The sequence below is a fragment of the Rhinoraja longicauda genome, chromosome 20 (assembly GCF_053455715.1).
Source record: "Rhinoraja longicauda isolate Sanriku21f chromosome 20, sRhiLon1.1, whole genome shotgun sequence".
NCBI lineage: Eukaryota > Metazoa > Chordata > Chondrichthyes > Rajiformes > Arhynchobatidae > Rhinoraja > Rhinoraja longicauda.
Genome location: NC_135972.1, coordinates 29268399 through 29290742, shown reverse-complemented (window position 1 = coordinate 29290742; position 22344 = coordinate 29268399). Strand labels below are relative to the sequence as shown.

General features: G+C 44.6%; 1 protein-coding gene across 1 annotated transcript in view; it reads left to right on the top strand.

The window, feature by feature from the left end:
* LOC144603696 (receptor-type tyrosine-protein phosphatase R-like) overlaps window positions 1-22344 on the top strand; it is a 202582-nt gene that overhangs the window by 114178 nt on the left and 66060 nt on the right. The window contains exons 7-8 of the mRNA XM_078417335.1: window positions 12220-12406; window positions 14159-14243. Of these exons, the coding sequence (XP_078273461.1) occupies window positions 12220-12406; window positions 14159-14243 (272 nt within the window). The remainder of the gene's footprint in view (window positions 1-12219; window positions 12407-14158; window positions 14244-22344) is intronic.

Genomic DNA, 22344 nt, shown 5'->3' with positions numbered 1-22344 from the left:
GGATAATTTACAATTATACCAAGCCATTAACCTACAAACCTGTACGTCTTTGGAGTGTGGGAGGAAACTGGAGCACCCGGAGAAAACCCACGCTGTCACAGGGAGAACGTGCAAACTCTGTACAAACAGCACCCGTAGTCGGGATCGAACCTGCATCTCTGGTGCCGAAAGCGCTGTAAGGCAGAAACTCTACCGCAGTGCCACCGTGCCGCCCAGATATTGACCAAAATTATTCATCCCTTGTTCTTTCATTCTTATTGTGCCGATCTTTTCACAAGGAATGAACTTCACTTTTCGATTGCAATAAACCCTACTCGGTTTCTATACAATGCAGGTTTCTTTAAAGTAGAATTGGGTTCTAATTTAAAACAATGCGGTTAACTTTACTATGAGATATGCAAATCAGTCCTCCAAAAATCAAACGTTCTATTTGCAGAAGGGAGAACAATAGTGTTTCCTTTATTGCCCTGCAGTATTGAAATAAATATTACAAAGCACTTTGCCCCTTTTAAAAATAAATAATCTGGAAAAATGCCAGTTTGCTTTTCAATTAACGCTGTTCATTGGCACGAGTTATCAATTCTAAACCGATTCTACTGATTATAAGTATTCATCTCGAAATGCAACTTTCAGGTACTTGATGTGTAAGAAGGAACTGCAGATGCTGGTTTAAACTGAAGATAGATGCAAAAAACTGGAGTGACTCAGTGGGACAGGCAGCATCTCCGGAGAGAAGGAATGGATGGCCCGAAACGTCATCCATTCCTTCTCTCCAGACATACTGCCTGTTTCACTGAGTTACTCCAGATTTTTGTGCCTATCTTTTCAGGTACTTGATGTCACTTGGTAAGTTTTGAATCATCAGTATTGATTCCCCCACATTAAAAAGCTCTTTTAAACCAGTGAAAATTAGCATTTTATTCTCTCTCATACGCGCCTCCATGCATCTCCCCACCACACAAACTCCACCTTACACACTCATTTCCATTTGTTTTCACTCTCTCCCATCATGATTTAATCACTAATTTTAGAGTGTGTTGTTCAGGCTACCAATCTTAGTTTAGTTTAGTTTATGATCGTCACGTGCAGAGAAAAGATTTTTTTGTTATGTGCTAGACAGTCAGCGAAAAACTATAAATGATTACAATCAAGCCGTCCACAGTGTACAGATACAGGATAAAGGGAATAACATTTGGTGCAAGATAAAGTCCAATTAAAGACATTTCAAAGGTCTCCAATGAGGTAGATGGGGGGTCAGGGCAGCAATTTTCTCATGAGATCTGGGTCAGGACAGCAACAGTCTGTTCGAACTCCTTCCATCGGGCAGACGATACAAGGCCTTCTATGCCCGCACCTCCAGACTCAGGAACAGCTTCATCCCCAGGGCCATAGCTGCTATGAACCGGTCCTGCTGAGCCGGATGGCCACAACGCATAGATCAACTTGCACTTTACCCTGTCCAAAACTGTTACAACTGTTTCGTTTCGTTGGGTTGCTGCTGTCTAAATTACCTAAATTATTGCATCGTATGGGAGGCGCATTCCCAATCTCGTTGTACCCCTGGGTACAATGACAATAAAGATATATTGTATTGTATTGTATTTAATGTCCAACCCTATGGTCCCAGACAAGGTTGGAATGATCTGCTGTCTGGAATCAGTGCCGTCCATATGATGACGATACTCTCAATGCTATGGAAATCCCACCATTTTGTTCACAACCAGTAGGGGTCATGTTTCTTTTCTGGGGCTTGCCTAGTCTGTGGCAGATGTCATTTTGGTTGCTCTCTGAAAGGTTGTTTTTGCAGACTTGCAATTTGGATGGAAATATAATAAGCTTCCCAAGAGACAAAGCCTCCACATTTTTTTTGGAATGGTGAGGTATGGCATATTGATGATGAAAAAAACTTGTTCCTAAAGTCAGGTAGGATTGAAGAAGAACTCGTTTTCAAAAAGAAAAATAAGGGGAGAAAAGGAAAATTTAACAATTCTCCGCTTTAAAATGATACAGAAAGGAAAGTGGCAACAATACTCACAGTAAAGGCCACCAAAACTGAGGATATGCAGGCCTCCCTGATTAGTGTGGGTGGAGCACCTACATCTAGTTTATTGAGAAACTACTATGGCGAGTCTGAAGGCTTGTACTTTGTTAAAGAAGTTTATTGCAGTAGCAATATTCAGTTATAAAGATAACAACCGAGATCGCAGACGACCATTAAACTCAAATTATTCACATCAAAGTCCTCTTCCCACTGACTGGTTTTGGGCGCCAAAACCACCATGTGACCTTGCTGACCAATCCGAGGGTTCGACTCTCAGGACCAATCCCTATGGTCGCTACATGACCCCCCCCCCAGAACCCGAGGTATGGAATCTAGCAGGGAGCCGGATTTCGCGACCAGAACGAGTAAGGAGAGGGGCTGTAGGAACCACAGGAGCAGGAGGTCCCGGGTCGGAGGGAATTGCAGGAGGACGGCCCCGTCGAGGGGGTTGACCGACCAGGACAGGGCGGTCCTGATCCAAGTGTGCAGGTTTGAGCCTGGACACAGAGACGAGCTCTCTCCTGCCCCCAACATCTAAGGTGAAAGTGACCGTTCCTTTACGCAACACGCGGAACGGTCCTTCATAGGCCCTCTGCAACGGGGAACGATGGGCATCTCTACGCAGAAACACAAATTCACAGTCCTTCAAGGCTGGCGGTTCATGCACCATGGAACACCCGTGATGTGAAGTAGGAACCGGAGCTAGGGAACCCACTCGCGCCCGGAGTGATGCTAAAACCGACGGAACCGAGGGCTGCTGTCCAGAGGACTCCGGAAGGAAATCCCCGGGCATTCTGAGTGGCGAGCCATATACCAGTTCTGCAGATGAAGTTCCGAGATCCTGCTTAGGAGCAGTACGGATGCCCAAGTGGACCCAGGGCAGCTGATCCACCCAATCAGGGCCGTCCAGCCGCGCACTGAGGGCTGACTTAATTTGGCGGTGAAACCTCTCCACGAGACCATTAGCCTGTGGGTGATACGCCGTGGTCTGCTGCAACCTGGAACCGTACAGCTCTGCCAGCGTAGCCCAAAGGGCAGAGGTGAACTGGGATCCCCGGTCGGTGGTGATGACGGACGGAACACCGAAACGGGCCACCCAATGCAGGGCCAGGGCCCGGGCACAAGAGGTGGCGCAGATGTCGGACAACGGGAAGGCCTCCGGCCAACGGGTAAATCTGTCAACCACCGTGAGTAGGTGAGTGTGGCCCCTAGAGGAAGGTAAAGGCCCAACTAAATCAACATGAATGTGGAAAAAACAGACCTCAGGAACCACAAACTCCTACACAGGAGGTTGGACGAGCCGGTGAACTTTAGAGGTCTGGCAGGGAACACAGGATCGGGCCCAAGCGGCTACTTGCCATGCCACACAAATCTAGCGGCTACTAAGGCAGAGGTGGAGCGGATGGACGGGTGCGCCAGCCCATGAATGGCATCAAACACCCGACGCTGAAGGGCGGCCGGCACCACCGGCCTAGGGCGGGGAAGGGAAATATCACACCAGACTTGTGTACCCGCAGGCCCAAAAGCCACTTGGGCCAACTTCAACCCCGAAGTGGTGGACTGGTATGCTGAGGCAGTGTCTGCCAGGCGCTGTGCCTCCGCAAGCACCTGGAAATCTACCTTCCATTCCACCGCTGAAATCGGGGAAACGGCTGGCCTGGACAGGGCATCAGCAATGGCATTAAGCTTACCCGCGACGTGGCGAACATCCGTGGTAAACTCTGAGATGGAGGTCAGGTGCCGCTGCTGGCGGGCCGATCATGGGTCAGACACTTTTGAAAAAGCAAAAGTCAGCGGTTTATGATCAGTAAAGGCCACGAACGGGCGGCCTTCTAGAAAATACCTAAAGTGGCGGACAGCTAAATAGAGAGCCAGAAGCTCCCAGTCAAAGGCGCTATATTTCAGCTCAGCCTGGTTAAGCTGTCGGCTGAAAAACGCCAAGGGCTGCCAACTGCCATCAACATGCTGTTCCAAGACCCCTCCCACCGCCACGTCTGACGCATCAACCATCAGGGCCGTGGGGGCGGAGGTGCTCGGGTGGACGAGCATGGTGGCGTCTGCCAGAGCCATTTTAGGTCGTCAAAGGCCGTCTTGGCCGCAGCGGACCACTCTAACTCGACAGGTTTGCCCGCGAGACACTGGAAGAGCGGACGCATGATCCGTGCTGCTGCCGGCACGAACCTGTGGTAGAAATTCACCATCCCTACAAACTCCTGCAACCCCTTTACCGTGGTGGGCCGCGGAAAGGCACGAACCGCCTCCACTTTTTCCGGCAAAGGAGTGGCACCGGCCGAGGTGATCCGGTGACCTAGGAAATCAATAGAGGAGAGACCAAATTGACACTTTGAGGGGTGAATGATTAGCCCGTGGTCTTGAAGCCGCTGGAACACGGTCCGTAAATGGACCAGATGTTCTTGCTCCGAGCGACTGGAGACCAGGATATCATCCAAAAAAATAAAAACAAAAGACAATTCCCGACCGACATGGTCCATAAGCCTCTGGAACACCTGCGCCGCGTTTTTCAAACCGAAAGGCATACGCAACCATTCAAACAACCCGAATGGAGTGATCGTGGCAGTCTTTGGTACGTCTTCCGGATGCACAGGAATCTGGTGGTACCCCCGCACCAAATCAATTTTGTAAAACACCGTAGCACCTTCCAGACTAGACGAGAAGTCCTGGATGTGCGGTATGGGGTAACGGTCGGCAGTGGTGACGGCGTTAAGACGCCGGTAATCTCCACATGGTCTCCACCCCCCAGATGCTTTGGAGACCATATGCAACGGAGAGGCCCACGGGCTGTCGGACCGACGGACAATGCCCATTTGTTCCATCTTCTGGAATTCTGCACGCGCAACCATTAGTTTGCCCGGCGGCAATCTCCGGGCCCGAGCGAAAACAGGGGGCCCCTCAGTGGAAATATAATGGACAACGCCGTGCTTTGCAGAAGGAGCGTCAAAACGCTGAATGAGCAGCTCCGGAAACTCAGCCAGGACCTCAGCATACGGGCCGGAGGCCGCGACGACGGCCTGGACAGTCGGGCTGGGCGGGGTGGCTGGCGGTGGAGCAGCGGGCTCATCGCTGCTAGCAGAGGATCGAAGGCCTTTACCTCGGACATCGGCCACTAGCGAAAAGGCCCAGAGAAAATCTGCGCCCAGGATCGCCTGACCGACTTCCGTGATGATAAACGACCATTTGTACTTGCAGGTACCGAAAGACAGAGACATTGCCCGCGTACCATACGTGCGGATGGGGCTACCGTTAACCGCGATGAGGGTAGGCCCTCTCTTACCCGATCGAGCTTCGAGATCGGTCGGCGGTACGATACTGACTATGGCTCCCGTATCGACTAAGAACTCTGTGTCTGTGAATTGATCCATGACGTAGAGGCGTCGGTTCTGGCCAATCGCAACTGCCTCTATGTACGATCGGCCGAGGCATTTCCTGAGAAAGCGCAAGGTGAGCGGCAGTTGCGGGCTTCTCCACCCCATCTCAGATGATAATAACACCAGCCACGCTTGTGCGGATCCTTTTGCCGGGGTTTCGGAGAAATGGTGGGAGTCGCGGCGCCATCTTGGTGTCGCGGCGGGCTGCCCGATGGTGCCGAGACTCTGTTGATCGAACTGTACTTTCGCGATTTTGACGCCATGAGCGCATCGGCTTTCGCATATGCCACGGGGTCCTCGAAAGAACAATCCGTGAGCATAAGCCTAACGTTTTCTGGAAGTTGCTCCCGGAATGCCTGCTCAAACATGGGGCAATCCTTGTGCCCGCCTGCCAGCGCCAACATTTCGGCCATGAGGACGGACGGCAGCCGATCTCCGAGATCTGGTAGATGCATAAGCCTCTCGGCTCGATCATGCCTACTAAATCCGAAGGTTCGAAGCATGATTACCTTCAGTGCTTCGTACTTGCCGTCTGCAGGAGGGGAGGTGATGAACTGCATCACCCACGCAGACGTCTCAGGCGGTAGGGCACTGACCGGGTAATAATATTTCGTCTCATCCACCGAGATGCCTCTCAGATGGAACTGCGCTTCAGCATGGGCAAACCAAAGGTGTGGTTGGTGCGCCCAAAACGGAGGATGATGAACGCTGACCGTGTTTAGCTGCGGTACGCCGGGCGTTAGAACCAGAGCAGGGGTGTCCTGTCCCTGCATGGTAGGTGATCGGCTAAATCACGTCGGGGTCACCAATATGGCGAGTCTGAAGGCTTGTACTTTGTTAAAGAAGTTTATTGCGGTAGCAATATTCAGTTACAAAGATAACAACCGAGATCGCAGACGACCATTAAACTCAACTATTCACATCGAAGTCCTCTTCCCATTGACTGGTTTTGGGCGCCAAAACCACCACGTGACCTTGCTAGTCAATACGAAGGTTCGAATCTCAGGACCAATCCTTATGGTCGCTACACTACCGATAAAATATTTAACAAACCCAATAGATTTGTTGAAGGAACACTTTTAACCTAAAAGAGCAGCACAGTGGTGTGGCGGTAGAGCTGCCGCCTTACAGTGTCAAAGGCCCGGGTTTGATCCTAACTAAGGGTGCTGTCAATACGGAGTTTATTCGTTTTCCCTGTGATCGCCTGGCTTTCTCAGGATGCTCTGGTTTGATCCCACAGTCCAAAGAAGTACAGATTTGTTGGTTAATTAGTATCACAGGGGGCAGCACAGTGGCACAACTGGTAGAGTTGCCTACGCGCAGCACCAGAGACCCGGGTTCGATCCTGACCTCGGGTGCTGTCTGCGTGGAGTTTACACCTTCTCCCTGTGACCGTGTGGGTTTCCTCGGGTGCTCCAGTTTCCTCCCACAGCCAAAATACATGCAGGTTTGTAAGTTAAATGGCCTCTGTATATTGCCCGTCATGTGTAGGGAGTGGATGCTAAAGTAGAATAACACTGAATTATTTGAAACACGTGATCGATAGATGGCGTGGATTCAATGGGCTGAAGGGCCTGTTTCCGAGCTGTATCTTTCAATCAGTTATAAGGTGTTGCATGTAATTGGAAGCGTGAGATGCAACTGAATTGAAATAGTTGCCAGCTGTGACAGAAGATTTGAGAATAAAGTTCCACGCCATCCAACTTCCCAGCATACTGTCGCCTAATTGGTATTCCACAAACTTCTGGATATATAATTGCAGGAAAGAAACAAATTTCCCATGGTTTAGAAAACAGTATTGTGCTCTTAATGATTGGAAGACATTCCTTTGCCAGTGATCCACTGGGAATGGCATGTTTGTTTATACAGCAGCATGAATTTACTCTTTGAGGTGAAATCAAAACGCTCCAAGGCTCACCGGCCAAAATGATCTTCCACCTAATTAATGGCTTCCTTCCATCTGCACACTTGTCACTTCATGTAACTCAGCAGGTCAAGCTGGACTAGCAGAGCAGAGGCGCTTGGAGAATAGGGATTTGTTGCAGAGAGAGGAAGCAGCTCCCTAATCTGAGGTGGAAGGTTAAAGTGCAATGCCTCTCCATGGACTGAAGGCCAGTTTTATCAAATCCCAACCTAGCAACTGAAACCTAGGCTGGGGGACAGAGCAGTGGGCGTTGTACATTTGGAGAGCTCTGAACAAACACTGCAAAAAGTATTTAAAGAAATGACTGCACTTCAATAAACAATTGGAATCCATCATCTGATAAGATTCTTTGACTTTGCGATGAGCAGTGGCATAATTTTAGCTAAATCTGAAAATGGGGATGCAACATGCTCCATGATTCATGGCTTTGAGCAGTTAGCTGGTCTGAGTGCCGTGAAACATTTAGGCTTCCTTTGAAGGCCTTTTGATGTAAATATTCCATTCATCAATTTTAGTCAGAACCCTACTACTTTTACAAATGTTTTGATCTCAGTGTCATGAATTTACAGCCATGTCTAGTTTTGAATACCCACCCACTTCAAGTGTCGAAAATAACAGGTTCTATTCAAGTTATAGAGCCAGACAGTAGAGATGAAACTCTCTTGTCCATGGATTTACCAAAGACACCAACATGCGAACATGATGAGTAGGAAATAAAACTGTTTGGCTTAAAATTGCTGGTAATTAGGTGATGGTTCTTCTTCTTCTTTCGTGTCCATCATCCATGTTTCAAATGTTACATCACTATCATCGTCCGTCCTGAAAAGGGCGCAAGGTTCCGGGGACAATCAGTGGGAGCCACCACTTGTACGATAGATGATGGTGGTAGCAGAATTAGCTCAGGACACTTCCATTTTCCAGCCCCGCGACGTGGGCACTTCTGCTATGGCGCCAGGTGATGGTTGAGGTGCTGGTAAAGAGTGTGTGTATCGGTGATCTTGTTTACCTGTGTGATGTTCATTAACTTTGGAGTTGAATGGCATGGGGCATGGCTCCACGAAAGTGATCTTTAAAAAATTAAGAGAAAACAAGAGTGTGTTGGCACTTACAGTGAGGGAGAAGATGACCAGTGAAGTATGACAGGCTGGAGCAGAATATATAAATAGTTTTATTCAGCACAAAACATATCCAGAGGTACTAAATCATTAAAAAATAGTAGCTTAACAGGATTTAGTTGAATGCACATAGCATTTACAATAAGACTGATGAGTTGACAGCACAGATAGGAATGTATGAGTAAGATCTCGTAGTTTTTTATGGAGATGTATAGCAGGGTAACCAGGAATGGGTGTTCAATATTCCACGTTCAGCATGGACATTGTGGGTCGGAGGGCCTATTCCTGTTCTATGTTCTAAACTGCAACCCTTTCGCAATGAAGGAAATGCCTTGCCTTCTTAACTGTTTGTTGGAACTGTCTCCTAACTTTTTACAATTCATGCACTAGAACACTTATATCATTTATTGCAAGAATCTGTGGAATTCTCTGCCTCAGAAGGCAGTGGAGGCCAATTCTCTGAATGCATTCAAGAGAGAGCTAGATAGAGCTCTTAAGGATAACGGAGTCAGGGGGTATGGGGAGAAGGCAGGAACCGGGTACTGATTGAGAATGATCAGCCATGATCACATTGAATGGCGGTGCTAGCTCAAAGGGCAATTGTCTATTGTCTATTGTCTATAAGAGGGTTGCAGTTTAGAACATAGAACAGGAATAGGCCCTTTGACCCACAATATCCGTGCTGAACATGGAGTCCATATCCTTCCATTTCCTGCATATTCATGTGCTTATCTAAAAGCCTCTTAAGGGCCCTGATTGGATTTGCTTCCACCACCACCCCTGGCAGAGCACTCCAGGTACCCTCCACTTTCTGCATATAAAAATAAACTTGCCCCGCACATCTCCTTTAAATTATCCCCCTCTGACCTTAAATCAATGCCCCTGAGTCTTTGACATTTTCATCCAGGGAAAAATATTCTGACTGTTTGCTCTATCTATGTCTCTCATAATCTTATATCTTTCTATCAGGTCTCCCCTTAGCCTCCGAGACCGCACCTGGAGTACTGTGTGCAGTTTTGGTCTCCAAATTTGAGGAAGGATATTCTTGCTATTGAGGGCGTGCAGCGTAGGTTTACTAGGTTAATTCCAGGAATGGCGGGACTGTCATATGTTGAAAGACTGGAGCGACTAGGCTTGTATACACTGGAATTTAGAAGGATGAGAGGAGATCTTATCAAAACGTATAAGATTATTAAGGGGTTGGACACGTTAGAGGCAGGAAACATGTTCCCAATGTTGGGGGAGTCCAGAATAAGGGGCCACAGTTTAAGAATAAGGGGTAGACCATTTAGAACTGAGATGAGGAAAAACCTTTTCAGTCAGAGAGTTGTGAATCTGTGGAATTCTCTGCCTCAGAAGGCAGTGGAGGCCAATTCTCTGAATGCATTCAAGAGAGAGCTAGATAGAGCTCTTAAGGATAGCGGAGTCAGGGGGTATGGGGAGAAGGCAGGAATGGGGTACTGATTGAGAATGATCAGCCATGATCACATTGAATGGCGGTGCTGGCTCGAAGGGCCGAATGGCCTCCTCCTGCACCTATTGTCTATTGTCTATTGACACGCCAGAGAAAATACTCCAAGTTTGTGAAACCTCTCTTTATAGTGGTCCCCTCTAAACCAGGCAGCATTCTGGTAAACCTCTTCGACATCCTCTCCAAAGTCTCCACATTGTGCCCGCCATATGGTGACCCTACTCCAGACGCAGCCTGACAAAGTTTTATAAAACTGCAACGTGACTTCCTGACACTTCTACTCATGCCTTGACTGATGAAGGCAAGCATATCATGTGCCTTCTTTACCACTCTATCTACTTGTACTGCCACTTTCTGGGAACTGTGGACTTGGACCCCAAGATCCCTCTGTAGATCACTGCTGTTAAGGATCTTGCCATTAACAGTCCACATTATTCTGACTTTCAACCCTCCCCAAATTGGTATATTTGCTCAGATTAAACCCTCTCTGCCATTTCTCCACCCATACCTATAACTGGGCTATGTCATTCTATATCCTTTGACAGCCTTCTTCATTGAATGGGGAGGGAGGGTTATCTTGGGGCTATAATTGGATTAAAACAGAATGAGAGAAATCCAAATATAGAGTCGTAGAAAAGATTGGCCTGAGTATGAGAGATGTTAACATTTCAAGTCATTAGAGATTTAAAAAATGGGAGATTGCCCAAATAATCTGCCAACGTATATGTGTAAAACTGCAAATGTAATTCTTATGGGAAGTGGACACATGTCTCATCGTGGTTAGAGTGGTTAAAGACAGTGACATCATCTGGTTCTCAAGGCTATTAGAGTACTTCTAGAAATGCTGGTCATGCCAGAGACAACTTCATCCCAAAACTGGATTTAATGTGAAGCCTCTAAGTAACATATTCAACATACAATAGAAACACAGTTCATCGTGGGCATTGTAAAATAGGAACACTGTTCACTGTTTGGTACAAGAGCCACCTTATTATGAATGGAGAGACCTCAAGGCACACCATGTACCTCCAGTCTATTAGCTCCATGTTTTCTTATTTATGAGGTGTGCTGGGATTAAGTATCAACAATAACAGTTCAAATGTACCCAAAGCAGTTTGGAAAGCCCAAGCCAAAGGCCAGACTTTTCATCCTCTATTTTTAGTTTGGATTTGCAGCATCTGCAGAATTTTGACTCCACTTCAATCTTTGCATCTTGTTTTAATAAAGTAATGGAATCAAACAGCTAAGAAGCCTTACTTTGAAATGCACCCTCAAATGTGTCTATTGCTGCTGTAATTAATGCAATTTAAAATTGCATTCTAATATTTTTGTGCGAGATTTATAAAAGATTTTAGAAAGTAGAAACAATGTGTTGGAATTTTGAAATATTTGTTTGAGGGAATGATGACTCATATATATATATATATATATATATATATATATATATATATATATATATATATATATATATATATATAATTAGCAAAATGGTAACAGTTAAGGAACAATTGTAGTTTAAGATATTTTTCACTGTTTTCATTCAAGATTTATTGAAATGCAACAGTAGCTGGTAAATATCAGGCATTATTTCAGCCTATAATTCCTGAAGAAAACATTGAGGAAGGTTGTAAAACCAGCTCTTCGTGTGGAGGAGAAGGGTATCACTGATTTGTGAGTTCGACCACACATGCGTGAGTTCGACCACACATATCCAGACATTGCTGCCAGTTCTCCCCTCCTTCATAACAATTAGGACTGACAGTCTCAATGCTATTTTATTCTGCATTTTCTTTGACTTTGACTTTCTATTTGACTTTGGAAGCCAATGAGAATAAATACCTCAACGTTAGGGGGGTGTGATCGCTGGCAGAGGCTGAACGTGGTGGGTAATGGTTCAAAAAAAGAGGAAAGGCATCTGATAAAGATCAGAACCATTTTCCCAGAGTTAAAATGTCAAGGCCTAGAGGGTGCAGCTTTAAGGTCAGAGGGGCAAAGTATAAAGGAGATACTGTATGTAGGTCAAGCTTTTAACACAGAGGGTGGATGATGCCCGTCAGTGGCAGTGGTGGAGGCAGATACGATAGTGACATTTAGGAAGCTTTTAGATAGGCTCTTGGATATGCAGTGAATGGACGGATATGTGCAGGCAAAGGAGATTAGTTTTAGCTGGCATCATGTTCTGAACACATTGTGAGCCAAAGTGCTTGATCCTGTACTGTACTGTACTGTGTTCTATGTTCTATAATAAATATTTTCAATTACTTATTTTTTATAATTCACAGGCGAGGCTCAAACGTATCACTTACGTTGGATAGGAGTACCTTGGGAAACGTTGAATCATGCAGTATCGCACCCACATCCCGTGAGAAAATATTCCTGGAGTATCTACAAACTGCCAGCCATGTGTTAACTAGAACGCAACTGAAAGAAATAGTCGCAAGTGCCCACTCCTTTAAAGCTGAATTCATGGTATGACTCTTTGTGCACTGAGTTATAGCTTTGTACAACACTTTGTGCAAAACATTTGTAATTGGTATAAAAGTCTTGCATACTTTTCACAGAAATTTCATGTTCATAAGTTCTCGGAGCAGAATTAGGCCATTCGGCCAATCGTCTATTCTGCCATCCAATCATATCTTTCCCTCTCGCCCCATTCTCCTGCCTTCTCCCCATAACCCCTGACACCCGAAATAATCAAGAAACAATCAAATTCTGCCTTAAAAATATCCATTGATGGCCTCCACAGCCTTCTGTGGCAATGAATTCCACAGATTAACCACCCCTGAAAGAAATTCCTCCTCATCTCCTTTCTAAACGTACGTCCTTTTATTCTGAGGCTGTGGCCTCTGGTCCTGGACTTTCCCACTAGCGGAAACATCCACTCCGCATCCACTCTATCCAGTCCTTTCACTATTCGGTAAGTTTCAATGAGGTTCCCTCCCATCCTTCTAAACTCCGGTGAGTACAGGCCCAGTGCCGTCAAACGCTCATCAATGACAAGAACCAATTTTAGTTGAAGATACATTTTGGAATGATCAACCAATGGATTCCATTTTTGTAAATATAATTTTGTTCTGAAAGGTGATTACATAATTTTCGTTATTTAAAAAAATAATTCCTTGTATTTACTCCCAATTGTGTCTAAATCTTATATTAAATAGCAATATGTCCGAAGATGGAATGGAATGTGGATATATCACACAAAACCTAGGATCAGGCGCAAGTCTCACATGTTCATGAATAGTAATCTGTACTTTGACAGTTTTGTATCTGATCTTCATGCATAGTTGTCAACTTTCTCCAATTATAGAGCAAAAAAATTAATGAAGTGTTTTGCAAGATTCCAAGCACCAGAATGCTATTATGCATAAAATGTGACAGGAAGTCTGCTACTACTTAATATTTTATGCAATGCACATATTACACAATCCTTGATTGCCTATATTTCTGTCATGATTTGCATAAATTCAATCACTGTGATTGAGGGGAAAGCTGCATATTGGCTGAGTATTATTAATGCTATATTTAATGCCATTTTGCAACTCATGACACAAACTGCACGTTTTTGAAATCACGAGGTATGTCTCTCGCTAAGTTAATACTCAAACCAATGTTTATAAGTTCCACGAAAGGGTCTCACTGCAGGATATTCACCGCAGAGTATCAGATTGTTTTGTAGAGTGCAAGAGAGAAGAGCTCTTGGAACATGGATTCAGTATTTCACTGGAGAGGACAGATGGGGTCAACATGATGGGGCGGCACAGTGGTGCAGTGGTAGAGTTGCTGCCTTAGAACACCAGAGACCCGGGTTCGATCCTGACTATGGGTGCTGTCTGTATGGAGTATGCACATTCTCACACTGACTGCGTAGGGTTTTTTCCGGGTGCTCCGGTTTCCTCCCACACTCCAAACCTACTGTTTGTAGGTTAAACTTTGGTAAAAGATTGTAAATTGTCCCTAGTGAGTAGGATAGTGCTACTGTATGGGGATTACCCGTCACCGCGGACTCGATGGGCCGAAGGGCTTCTTTGCATGCTGTATCTGTAAACTAAACTAAACAAAGATTATTGTGTATGTTATGTACATTAATTCTGTACAAATAATACAGAATTCTTTAACCAACATCAACTATGTCTTTTTTGCAGAGTGACTTGTGCTGTGCAAAGCAAATTTGAATTTCTGATGCTTCTATCTTTTTGTTTAATTCCCTTCAAATAACAGGAAATTCCCATGAATTTTGTGAATCCTAAAGAGCTGAGTATCCCATACCATGGAACTAAGAATAGATATAAAACTATTTTGCCAAGTAAGTTCACCTGTTTTGCAATCGTTTGCTGTTCAAATGCTCATGTGTTTATATTACTCATAATCAAGCCACATTAATCAGGCCTATATTGATTAATGGAATGCACAATACAGATGTCTGCATGCTAAATGAACTCGCATTTAAAATTTAAGCCGGGGAAAGTTTCAAGGAACAGTGATAAGGATGAACATTGATTACTGCCTTCTGCACCTGTTACTGACTTCAGTGTTCATTCAGTGAGAGAAACAAAACACTGTGATTTCAGGGAGCAATAAAATGTCTAATAAACTAAACAATCAGGACAAGAGAAATTCTTTGCACAAATAGACATGCTACATTTTCATTTGGCATTTTACTTGGAACTGTCAGGACTGAGTGCACAATTTTAAAATTTATTCAATTCAAAATATGTCTGATAAATGTAACTTCAGAGTCCATAATGTTGTACAGAGATCAAAAAATCAGATGCATTGTGTTGCAATAATTAAACTACCGTCATTTGTGCAGAAATGTTTAATCATCTTGCATCCAGAGAGATAAGATGTATATTGCACAGTTCAGGCTGTCTGCAATCCTTCTGCCATGAACGTATCTAGGACATTAAACCCTTGTTATAACGGAGCGTACGGGAGGGTTGGGGGGGGGGGAATTATATCTGTTATTGCCGATTGTCCACTATAACGAGGAAGGGATTACCGAGTAATAATCATTGTATAAATTGTAGAAACAAAGGACAGCAGATGCTGGTTAATACACAAAAGAACACAAAGAGCTGAAGTATCTCAGCAGGTCAGGCAGCATCTTTGGAGAACTTGGATAGGTGACATTTTGGGTTGAGACCCTACTTCAGACTCTCAGTCTGGAACTGGGTCTGGAATCCAGGGAGTTGACCAGTGAGTTGACTGCTGGCAGCCGGGGGATATGCGAGGATCGGCAGCGGAATCATTGGTCGCGGCCCGCGGGTGGCTGGAGTGCAGGTAAAGGGTGGTGGTGGCAGCAGCGGTGGCCGGCGAGGTCTGGAAGTAGCCAGGAAAGATGAGTGGGCTGGCGGTGGCAGCAGTAGGCCCGGCCTAGAAGTGGCTGGGAAGGTGGTGCTGGCCAGGAATGGTGTCGGCAGCCCAGCCTGGCAGTGAAGGTCAGTCAGTAGGTCTGTCCGCTATAACCAAATCCATTATAAAGAGGTCTGTAATAATGAGGGTTTACTGTGCAACATTCCAGTTTTTGCAATTGATACATAAGATCCAGATATTCATCAGGTGAACCAATTAGCATTGGGTCTACAGCAGCAATATTGCCTCACTAAAATTTTATTTTATTTTTCCAAACCAGAGTATTTAAATGGAACAGATTATGGGCGGTGTAAACTGTAAGCAGAACTGCTGGGTTGCAAACTAATGTATTTGTAAATTAACTGAGTTAATTTTGACGCTGATGCAAATGTAAGACGTCAGTTCACTATATGCACTGTTCAACATCAATAAACACAGATACATGGATAGACAATAGACAATAGACAATAGGATAGGACAGGTTTGGAGGGATATGGTCCAAATGCAGGCCAGTGGGACTTGTGTAGATTGAGCATCTTGGTTGACATGGGCAAGTTGGGCCAAAGGGCCTGTTACCATGCTGTATGACACTATAAGCCTTCACTACATATACTCTAATAGGATGAACAAATTCTTGAAATAAGATGGAAGGAGTTTGCATGTATTCCTATGCATTAGACAGAACTTTATTGTGGAAAATAGTATTTCAAACTAAGGCATTTACGAAGTGTCTGCAATTACAGGCTAAATTGCACAGATTGGAAGGCAATGTTTCTGTAGAGCAACCTCAGCTTGTATGTGTGTGGCGCGTGTGTGTGTGTGTGTGCAAAAGTGTGTGCGAGTGTGCGAGAGAGTGTGTGTGCGTATGAGTGTGAGTGTGAGATCAAGTGTGTGCTGTGTGTGGGCTGTGTGTATGTGTGCGCGTGTATGTATATGTACATGTGCTGGATTTCTGCACCTTTACTCACCAGAACAGGACATGCTGGAGATTAGTGGCAGCCTCTTCTCCCCTTCAGCTCCACCCGGGTTTTGCCACTGATGTCAGTGTTCCAGAGGGTACTGAGCTAAGGGGCCAAATATACTTTGTATTCAATTCCTCTGCATAATGCTGGCGATAGTTGGTGCATCAAGTGCAGTCTTGGGTCATTGTCTTATACAAAAAAGGCAAGTGAGGATAAGTTTAAAAAAAAATTAAACTAATTTACATAAAGCATTTTATGTTAATTTATTTTCAAATATTTTACCTTTTTTATTTTGTATAATTATGAATATGTTTTTCACCTTTTTGTACATGCTGAGGTGTTAGAAAGTCATCGGGTGGTCTTTGGGAAACCCCTCAGTTTCCATTGCTTGTGGCCCAGTCAACACACATAACCTGCTCTCTCTCTGCTGGAAGAGAGGCTTGCAGGATAATGGGACTGTCCAGCCACAAAGGACAGGTGCTAATGTGGATATCCCATGGGACTCCAGTGCCATGTTTCCAAGGTGCTTCACAGGAATTTAATATGGATGAAGATGATCAAAAACAAAGTTATATGTGGCGTCTTTAAAGTGGAAAGAGATTTGGATAGACAAATAACTAGAAATTCATCTCTGGATCGTATCGCTGAATGCGCTGTGTAACAGAGATGTGCATTGTAATCTGCAATTCAGCTCAATTGAAGTAATCAGAAATGAATCTTGGAAGCAAAGAGCAAAGTACAACTGCTAACTGAAAACAATAATGAGAGGCAGAACACCTTTTTTGTAACGCTGGACAAAAGATGCTACAAAAGACCCTGAATTGTGAATTTTCAGTCTGAAGAAGGTTGCTGACCTGAAACATCATCTTTGCATTTCCATCTATGGATGTGGCCTAATCTAATGAGTACCTCCAGCAGTTTTGTTTTATTGCTTAAAAGCAGTTTTTTTCTCTCCTCTCTTTATCTGACACCATTTTATCTCTTTTCACCTCTAACCTTTGTCAACTACTCCACCAATCTCCCAGACGAAGCCTACAACCAGAATATACCTATCACTTGTCAGACTTTGTCCCACCACCACATCTCTTTCCCAGGTTTTTATCCCCTCTTCCCATTAGTCTGAAGAAGGGTCACGACCTGAAACATCAATTGTCCATTCCCTCCGCAGATGCTGCCTGACCCACTGAGTTCTTCCAGCACTTTGGGTTTTGATCAAGATTACAGCATCTGCAGTTCTTGAGTCTCTCTTCTTTTTGAATTGTTGAGTTGAACAATATTCACTCAGCCACAACTGTAAGTTATAGGTGTAATTTTACCTTAAAACTAAATAAATGAAGCCTTTCCATGTGTACAAGATAATAATCAGAAACAGTTTGCCAAATCATATTTGACTACAAACCAGGCAACAAAATAACAAACGCTTGGCGAGGGAGTGTAGGTCATTCTTATATTACTCACAAGCAAATTAGTTTCTTGCTTTTCAACTGGAAACCAACTTGATTGGAGCAAGCATTACTAAGTGAATTTCCTGGCCCAGGAAATCGCTTTTCCTGTGTTAATTCCTATGAGAAAGCATCTTTTGTTTTTTTTCTTCTTTCGGTTCCTCCTTCTACCTATTGTGCACCACTCATTCTTTTCTGAGGTTTGCTTCAGCCACATCATATGATCAGTTTGCTGCAACCTCTATTGAAGTGTTCTTTCCCCTTACCTCCGGCTTTTAGTTTAGTGCAGAGATACACTGTGGAAACAGGCCCTTCTGCCCTCTGAGTCCGTGCCGACCAGCGATCCCCGTACACTAGCACTATCCTACACACGAGGGCCAATTTACAATTTTTACCTAAGCCGATTATCCTACAAGCTTGTACATTTTTGTGAGGAAACTGGAACACCCGGGGAAAACCGTGCCCACACGGTTACGGGGAGAAAGTACAATCTCCGTGCGGACAGCACCCATAGTCACGATCCAACCTGGGCCTCTGGCGCTGTAAGGCAGCAACTCTACCACTGCACCACCATATTTTATTTAAATATAGAGAAGGTCAGGGTTTAAGTCTGCTCGTGGAGAATGAACTGAGTCCTTGAGCATGGATGTCAAAGGATTCCACAGCACTTTTTCATGAAGCAAGGACACTGCTAATGGGATTTATATCCATCTTGCTTTTGTTGTTTGATATCTTACAGTTTATAAAGTTTAACATCTACATTTTCAGCACGGACTGCCATTATGCCAGGGATTGGATAATGGGTTTAAATAAGAACAACTGAAAGTGAAGAGGAAATAAGGAATAATGAGTACAGAATTCTGAGAAAACACGGAAAGGGAAGAGAATTTGGGTGGGATTTTTTTTAACCATTCACAAAAAGTGACAGTAAAAGTGAAGCTGTTTATCAAGGCAATTCAAGAATAAGAATGCATCTGGTGGCTTGGATTTTATGATAAAGCAGGGCAATCATAAGGTTATTAATGCATTTTTGAACAAAAACAAAGTGCTGGGGGAGCTCAGCAGGTCAGGCAGCATCTATGGAGAGAATGAACAGATGATATTTTGGTCAGGACCCTTCCTCAGACTGATGGAGTTGGGGGGAGGGGGGTTGGAGGGCGGGGACAGAAATGGAAAAGAGAAGTAGGGTGGGGCAGAACCTGGCAAGTGATAGGTGGGCAGCCACAAAATGCTGGAGTAACTCAGCGGGTCAGGTAGCATCTATGGAGAAAAGGAATTGGTGAGGTTTCGGGTCAAGACCCTTCATCAGACAGAAGTGATAGGTGGATACAGGTAAAGGGGGTGGGGAGGGGGAAACTATATTTGACCACTGAAGATTTAAAACAAATAGCTTTAGCATATTTCATCCCTCATACTGCCTGCCTTGTCTGAAAGTCCACCATTAATCTCTGCTTTCATATCTGCGAATGGTCTGGAATTGGCATTTTAAAATCTCTGATCATTCAAATTAAGTTAGTGTTGTGCTTGGAATAGCACCAGACGCTCTGGTACCACTGTCCCATCCTTCCATGCCTGTGATAACTCAAAATACCATTGCTTCTCCTTATCTGAAACCCCTTACTACTTGCCCCTCACAAAACTCCATCCACTTGCCTCCTCTCAAACTCCCAACAGTTCCTCTTCTCCAACCACTCACCCCACCCCCACCCCCAACCACTCATCATTCCCCCTCTGCTTCTCAATGCCTTCCTTTCTCCCTTATGTTGGTAGTCGGGAAGATGCTGGAAAAATTCTGAGGAAGAGGATTAATGATCACTTGCAAAAGCAGGGCCAAATCATAGAGAGCATGGAGCATGGCAGGGTGGCACAGTGGTAGCATTGCTGCCTTACTGCACCAGAGCCCCGGGTTCCATCCTGACTGTAGGTGCTGTCTGGACAGAGTTTGCACGTTCTCCCCGTGACCCTATGGGTCTTCCCCGGGTGCGCCGGTTTCCTCCCACATCCCAAAGATGCACAGGTTTGGAAGTTAATTGGCTTTGGTAAAGATTATAAATAGTCCATAGTGTGTGCGATGGTGCTCGTGTAGGGGGTCGCTGGTCAGTGCTAAACTGAACTAAAAGAGAGCCAACCAATTTGATTGAATTCTTTGAAGAGGGAACAAAGTGTGTCAAGGAAAGCAGGGCAGTAGATACGATGTACATGGACTTCAGTAAGGCCTTTAACAAAGTTCTACATGAGAGACCATTCAAATGGATGGGGATCCAGGGCAAGTTGGAAAACTGGATCCAAAATTGGCTTGGCAATTGGAGACAGAGGGAGATAGTAGAGGGCTGATTTTGCAATTGGAAGACTGTGCCCGGTGGTACACAAGGATCAGTGCTGACACCTTTCTGCTTGTAATGTAGGTGAATGTGGGATGTGGTTGTGGGAAGCACTTGAATGTTGGTATGGCATTCTGAAGTACGCCTGGTGATGTTTCCACTGGACCTTTCTGCACTGCTCATTGACCAGGTGTTGATTCCTCACCTTGATTGTAGTGATAGAGTGCGGGATATTTTGTGCCATGAGGTTGCAGACTGTCGTGGGGTTGATTTTCTCCTGCTGCTGGTGGTCCATTGTATCTTTTGAATGCCCCGTTTTGTGCTTCCAAATTGGCTCTGAGTCTCTCTTATTTAGCACAATAGCAGCGTCATGCAAGATAATGGAGGATCGCCTTGGTATAACAAAGGCACAGGCACCTGCAAGTGTCAGAAGGATCCTTGAAAAGTAAATTCAGCTACAGCGCTCTTCTTTTTCTAAGTTGTGGCTTGTTCATAATATTATTTCAGAGTAGACGCCGGAGAATTGATAATTGAATGATTTATCTTTCAGATGGTTGATCCACAACACCACTGTGTAGCCTGAGCAGTTAACTGATCGCGTGGGGCAAGTTTATAATTGCCTGATCACCGATTGGTAAAGGGTGAGCGATATTTTTATTGTGAAACCACAGGGATAATCAACAGCAATGAAAATCTACATTCGGAAGTCATTTCCTTGAGAGGATGAGCTGGGCAGGAGGGGTGGTGGCAGGAGGGGATATTGTCACTGGCTTCAGCCTCAGTGGACCAAGGACATAAAATGCAACGCTGTCCTTCCAATGGTAGATACATAGTGCTGGAGTAACTTAGCGGGTCAAGCAGGACCTTTGGAGAAAAAGGATGGGTGATGTTTCAAGCCGGGACCCTTCTGCCTATCTTCAGTTTATACCAGCACCTGTAATTCATTTCTACACTGCCCTTCCTATTCCTGACTCTCTAACAGTCCTGTCATGTGTAGGAAGGAACTGCAGATGCTGGTTTAAACTGAAGATAGACACAAAATGCTGGAGTAACTCAGCGGGACAGGCCTGTCCCGCTGAGTTACTCCAGCATTTTGTATCTAAAGCAGTCATCCCTGCTGGAAATACAACTTGGCACTTTAGTGACCAAAGGATAGATTTAGATTTTAATGTCTCCTATCTCAACCACACCCAACAGCTTTGTCACTTGCTGACATTCATTTTATAGACGCAGAGACCAATGAGTTGCTAGCATGCATGAAGATCTGCACTAGCCTGAGTGGTGGATTGGAGTTTGGTAGGGAGGGAGTTAATTAGATTGGGGCAGTAGGGAGCAATAATTGAACCAGTAGCTCTCTTTTTTGGGGATTATTTTACGATGGCTTTTAAGATATGTTCTTTCCTTTAAAAAAGTTTAATGCCAACACTGTGAACGGATGTTGGAACTAAGAAATGTTGACAGATGTATTCAAGTGAAATGTTTTTAAAAATGACTTCAATCAATTCGAGTGTGTACCTCACCCACACAATCAAGTCTGAAATGTCTCTTCCTGTCTGCCTTGTGGTTTTCTGCTCTGTTTTTGTTTAAACAATCCTGCAAAAAAACTTTTGAGGATATTTTGTTTAGTGCAATCTGCTGAAAAATCTTTTTTGAAATGTCTGTCAAAGATATTTAGCACCGTTTATTACTTTTCCATAATCTGTTATTGTGTACACCAAAGAGCACTTGATGCTATTAGGAGTTTTAAGCGTGTGCTGACATGTACTGTAGATCAAAGTGCTTTAGTCCACATACAATGTAGAATGGTCGAACAGTGGTGATAATAATCAGCTTAACTCTTCTCATTGATCTGTTAGGAAAGGCATAAACCAGTGGGAAAGCTCATATTTATTCTGAGGCCTGTTCTGCATTATTAGCCCTCAAGCAGGCATTTGGTAAATACGTTTCCATGCATCCACCAGATAGAAAGAAATTGTAAACTTGCTCTTAATAAATGGAATGGTGTTTAAATTCATGTTACTCCCAGAGAAAATGGAATCCAGATCCAGAGGACACGTGTTTAAGGTGAGGGGCGAAAGATTTAATAGGAAACTGAGAGGTAACTTTTTCACACTGAGGTTGGTGGGTGTATGGAGCAAGCTTTTAAGAAACATTTGGACAAGTACATGGATAGGACAGGTTTAGAGGGATATGGGCCACAGGCAGGTGGAACTGGTGTAGATTGGACATGTTGATCGTGTGAGCAAGTTGGGCCAAAGGGCTTGTCTCCACATTGTATGACTGTGTGAAAATCTATCTTCTCCTCATCCCTGACCTTGCACGAGATT